This window comes from Necator americanus, chromosome IV (assembly GCF_031761385.1).
Source record: "Necator americanus strain Aroian chromosome IV, whole genome shotgun sequence".
Taxonomy (NCBI): Eukaryota; Metazoa; Nematoda; class Chromadorea; order Rhabditida; family Ancylostomatidae; genus Necator; species Necator americanus.
In genome coordinates this window covers 14,629,495-14,635,245 of record NC_087374.1, presented here as the reverse complement: position 1 = coordinate 14,635,245, position 5,751 = coordinate 14,629,495, and the positions used below count along the sequence as shown (strand labels likewise).

The following is a 5,751-nucleotide window of genomic DNA, read 5'->3' as shown; positions in this document are numbered from 1 at the left end:
GGCCGAACTCTCGCGCTTTCCAAATGGAAGGATCACTTGTGCCCTCTCGACCAGTTCGAAGAGCAACGGGATCTAGGTGATAGTCTCTCATACAGCAATCAAAATTCGAATGTAATAAATGGAATTTGGAAAGTTACACACTTAATAAATAATTTTTAATACTATAATAGAATGAATATTAATAAATAGTACTATAATAAATACTAATATATGGTGCTGGATGCAAAATAAAAATATATGATATTACATAGACGCCACAGATTGCATTGCAACAGTGCAAGGTTGCAAGGAGTAGAAGTGTGTCAGTACATATGTGTTGAAAGTATGAGTAATTTCTTAGCGTGTATTTGACTCCGCATTTTTTCTCTTTCGACACTGATGTTCGAGAGTTCGATTCCCGGTAGAACCTTGATCTTTGCAAAACAAAAAAAGTTAACTGATAACGGATTAGGACACGTTTTAAAAAACATTTTCAGTTGTTTCCTGCTATTTACACATAATTTTACTCTTTAACAATGTTTGCAGACAACAAATAGTTTGATCTCAGCCGGAATATTGATTTTTGCAAAACGAGAAAAAAAGCAGAAGAGTGCTTCATCCGGAATCTTTTTAATATTGTATTTAGAGCATTATTTGCAGCATTTAGGAGCGATTTCGAGGTGATTTTATCGATGAACGTTGACCCTGATTGGAAATGACTGCTGTAGTGGTAGAATTTTATTAGGTCGAAAATTTATAGCCTAGCAAGAAAGAAACCTAGAAGGACAGTTAAGCATCCGTTTTGTAAAGAAAGATTCGTACTGTAAAAAACGAACTGTCTTTTTTAGAGACCTTCTGGCTTTTCTGAAAGTGAGTTGATGATGAGAATTTTAGCACATTTTTCAACTTCTTCACAACTTATTTTGGAGAGATTGAAAAGAAACTAGAAATAATTGAGTTCTAGTGTAAAAATTCTCCTCTATAACATACTTTCAACCAAATTTCTTTTTGTAAATGACGAGTTGAGTCATTGGACTTTGTTTCAGAGATTTTGACACGCAACCGAAAATCTGAAAGTTCACTCTCCTTCCTTACGAGGTCACGGTAGCACAGTCGAAAAATTTGGCGTCATATTTCACAGGATATTAGGAAAAACCCTTAGCTGCAAATATTGATCTTTGTAGGTGTCTTCGTTCCTTCAAAAGCTAGTGGAGAAAAACTCGAAAATGAGGAGGAAAATTTGGAATGTTTCTCTAGTATGTTTCCGAAAAAAACTGGGTAAGCTAGACCACCAAATTCAGCAGAAATATAGATAAGGTGTGTCGCTACAACCTAGTAAAATGTTAGTGCATTCAATCTACTGTGAACGTCGTTATTTGGACACTCGTGGAGCCAACTCTGCACTAGTTTTATCTCTATCTCCATCGTTTACTCGAAGTCGCTTTGTTGAGTGATGCTGTGAAGATTCATCGTTGCCGTATGAAAAATTCTCATTCAGCTCTTTTACGCTGAATGCAGAAATCTCACTTCAGCCAGGGATTGATCCATGATCATTTCGATAAGAACAGCAATGCGCAGCGCTGCCCCATCCATTTGTTCCCAGGGCTTCTCACAAAATCAAAGGATAAAGGATAAAGTGTCTGGCGTTAACCAATCCGCTTGGGATGCGTCCCCACGTTCACATCAGCTCAGAATCGTGTGAGGTTTCGACGACGAACGCGCAACTGGCCTACACAATGACTTTCGGTGGCTGGTACCAGTTGGGGCTTTTTGGGGTTCGGGCCTCCGATCGAGGAAGAAATGCAAGAAGCGGATCTTCTAACCGCTACACTACACTCACATCCGCCGTCCTCCTCCAAATCCACAAACTTAAGTATTAGATATATATATATATATAACTTAAATTTGCACCCATTAATATCAGTTTATTTAACAGCGATAACACCATCCTTTCTTCCTCTTTGCCTTCTTCACCTCATTCCTCTTCTTCCCTCCTCCTTACAACCCCCTTTTACACTTACATCCCTCTTACGACTCCCTCCTTTTGAGAGAATTCCAACGGACGCGTGACACTGATTACAAGGCTTGAAATCTAGAGGCAAGTGATGAAACGAGTTCTGTGACATGAGCATATTTTCGCGGAAATTAGGAGTGCATTTTGAAATGACAAAGCCACTTTTCACTTAAGTAGAAATTAGTGGGGTGATAATGCTCATATCTGTAATATCACAAAATGTTGCTATCCGAAGTGGTAGATATGAATGTGCAGAAAGTGGTTGCATTTAAAATAATCGACAGAGAGATCAAAAAAAGAGGCGAGGAAAGGCATTTAAAAGATGACAGCACGGCGCTTAATGTTTGACGCAAATCATTCATTGATCGCTTCTTTTATAATCCTGGATCATCAGAAATGCTAAGGATGAAATAGAGAGATTAGAAGTACCAAAAAACAATATAAATACTACTAGAACCCGTACTTCTGTTCATATTTGTTTGTGTCGCTGAATCTCTCTTCATTACCTCACTTTATGCGGAGGGTTCTGTGAAGGAATTACTTAGACTGAAGACTATAGTGCCTTGCTGCGAAGCTAAGTAACCAATAACGAACAATAAGCGGAGCACAAAGATGATTGTTCGAAAAAAATGTGCCGCTTCGCCCAGGGGAATGACGGATCTGTCACCATCAGATGACGAAGTGATATTGCTGCTAAATGTAAATTATGTCACGAGTAAATTCCAGATTTCCACAAAAACTGTGATTGCTTCTATTATTATACGTGGAAGTGCAAGAACGTGCGAGAAAAATTGAGCTAACGACAACCTAGTAAAACATGTTTGATTGCAACAGCAAACTGTAAAAGTTTTAATGTAAAGCATAACAGCTTGCATAGAAACGATTACAAAACAAATCAGGCCCAGAAACGCCTAAAGAACCGTCGCAACCTCGTCGCAGACTTGAGCGCTTCAATAGGAGCAGTTGGATAGGCAGGAGCGGGAACTGTTGGTGCTGGAGGTGGAGCTCCAGCTCCTTCTGGAGCAGCATCATCTGCTGGAGCTGCGGGAGCTGACCCAGGCGCAGCGCCTTTGCTGGAGTCAGAAGACCCTTTTCCTATTGCTTCGTCGAGTCCATTTCCTCGACTGGCCGTTTCAGCTCTAGAAGCAGCATCTTCATTTGTTCCGGCAGACACATCACCTCCTCCGGCTGTTACAGCTGCTCCTCCTCCCCCTCCAGCATTCGCCGCCGTATTTCCTCCAGAACCGCCAGCTGGTGATTCACTTCCACTCTTTTCTCCATCACCTGCGCCTGCAATAGTTTCTGACTGAGCTCCAGCACCGATTGCAGTCATGCTACGAGGAGGGCATGGACAGTAGGCTGCATCCGATCCAGGAGATCCATCAGATCCTTTCTCACCAGGTGCGCCATCAATGCCAGGGGAACCATCTTTTCCTGGTGATCCAGGTGGTCCAGCAGGACCGGCAGCACCGTCACCAGCACTTCCACCATCCTGAAACTTAGCAAATTTCTGGAACTGCTAAAGTTTACAGTGCAGAAATCGTACCTCTCCATTGGGTCCTGCTGGTCCTGGAGGACCAGGTGGGCCTGCTGGTCCAGGAGGATTTGTGGATTTCATACCCGGTGCGCCTGCAAAAAAATTCTTCGTACTTGTTGGAACAGCAATGTCTGAATACATACCTGCTTCTCCGGGTGTTCCATCTGCGCCAGGCTTTCCATCTGATCCTGGCGGACCAGGTGGTCCAGGAGGTCCAGATTCACCTCCAGTTCCATCAGCACCATCCTGTTTCAGATAAAAATTTTGGAAATACACCAAAAATGCTTTAAAAGCGACTGACCGTTCCCGGTTTCCCACTAGGGCCCTCTGGTCCAGCAGGTCCATCAGGTCCCGGTGGTCCCGAAGGACCAGCGGGACATTTGATACAGCCCCCCATCATCTTCTGAACCATTACGGCCATTCCGGGAACTCCTGCCTTTCCATCTTCTCCATTCTCGCCGTCTTCTAAAGTTTGCAACATTGTAATAGAACACCACTACCAATTAGGTTAAAGAGCAAAGTTTATCTAAAGTGTCTCCCATTTATTTATCTGGTTAGGTTATCTGCCATCGCTCTCAATTCAATTCAGAATCCTTTTGTGGTTTACGAACGTGTAACTGGCCTATACAGTGAGTTGCAGGGGCTACCCGATGTCTCAGGTCAGTACTTTTATTCCCCCAGGCAAGTCTGGAACCAATTGTCAATCCCAGAGAGATAAAAAACTTGGAAGGAGTAGAGCGGATTTCAACCTCTGATTGAGCAGACACGGCAAAACTTCTTACCAAACGCGCCAGAACCACCCGACGTTAGGGAGCAATTGATGGTATTGGATCTTATTGGAAAGAGTACAGCTACATATCTGATCCAGTTGAAAGGAAGGATGCTGTTTGCAGAACCAAAATCACCAAAATTGTGAAGTAGACCGTCAAAACGACCGGAAGCTAAGTGAAGTTGTTTTTCGAGATGGGGCCATCGCTAGCCTCATTTGGACCGAGGCGAAAGGTGATGCTTGCGAGGGTCCACGTCGATTCCAACTATTAAGCTACACTACGCCGCTTCGAGCGCAGCCGCTGGGGCAACTGTACCGAGCTTTCGGCCTTTTTGAGCCGACTGTTCGTGTAAGCTGCCCATTGAGTTCAACCAACGCTGGTGAAACTTTTACGCACTACCATCCTCAGATAGATCAAAGAATGCTTCTTCGGGTGAAGTAGAATTCCTCGTTCAGTAATGGGAGCAAGATACAAACCTCCTGGTGCTCCAGGGATTCCTGGTGGTCCCGGTGGTCCCGCAGGGCACTTGGCTGATTGTGCTGCGCAGTCTGGAATGGAGCACTTCGAAAACTGACAACGCCTGATTGAAGTGAGCTTTTTGTAGTTGTTCCTTATCCAACCGTTCCCATCAATATGTGTGGGGGAAACTTTTCGTGCAGTTTCGTATCTTATTAGAAAAGCTCACAGTGCTTTTTTTTCTTAAAGAACTTACAACTTTTCGTTAAAAAAGGCAAAACAAATCGTTTTGACTTTCATACCTTCAACTTTATCGATGCAAACAAACTGGTCACAAAAAAGGTGAAAAATTAAGCAAGACAGTGGAACGTACTGCATTCGTGAGATCCGCCGTCATCATCAGAACCTGCCGATTTCGCCGCATCCACTCCTAGTTCAGGAGGGGCTTCAATCCCAGTGGGTGGGATCTGATATCCTCTACGTGTTCTCGCGACCAGCACAAAGCCGTGGTCTCCTCCTGTAGTTTTCAGCATCTGTTGCCAAGCATCATCAGCATAGCCCTAAACAACGAAAATAGCGTAACTCTATCGTTCGGTCAGACTCTTCCTCAGCTTACCTTGAACTCGCTCATATCTGTAATGACTTCGTCATAGAATGAATTGATTTCGCTTAGCAGCGATACAGTGAGACAAATAGCGGTTGCGATAGCCATGGCTGAGCCGCCGCAAGTTGCAGCGAGTACGTAGCGTTGAACGCTCATCTGAAAGAACCATGGAGTTTCTGGAGACAAAGGGGATTGTACGACTATTTAGAAATTTTATCAATTGAAAGTAACTAATACCGTTCGACTGTTGTTCACAGATTTACGAAATACTGACGCTATAAAAGATTCATGGAATAAAAACGACTAGGATGGTAAATCGGTTGTAAATAGGTATGCCTCGTAATCGTCAGCGTTCAAACTTAGATTCTTTTCAACGCATTCAATCCTGGCT

At 43.3% G+C, this 5,751-nt stretch overlaps 1 protein-coding gene across 1 annotated transcript; it reads right to left on the bottom strand.

The window, feature by feature from the left end:
* Nucleotides 1-2,888: 2,888 nt before the first annotated feature.
* On the bottom strand, nucleotides 2,889-5,516 carry RB195_001287 (uncharacterized protein; the record flags this gene model as incomplete). Its single annotated transcript, XM_064197993.1, has 7 exons — nucleotides 2,889-3,485; nucleotides 3,540-3,622; nucleotides 3,674-3,776; nucleotides 3,832-3,995; nucleotides 4,777-4,848; nucleotides 5,130-5,316; nucleotides 5,373-5,516. 7 exons carry the CDS (start codon nucleotides 5,514-5,516, stop codon nucleotides 2,889-2,891), a joined length of 1,350 nt encoding a protein of 449 aa, XP_064053874.1.
* Between the last annotated feature and the right edge of the window lie 235 nt (nucleotides 5,517-5,751).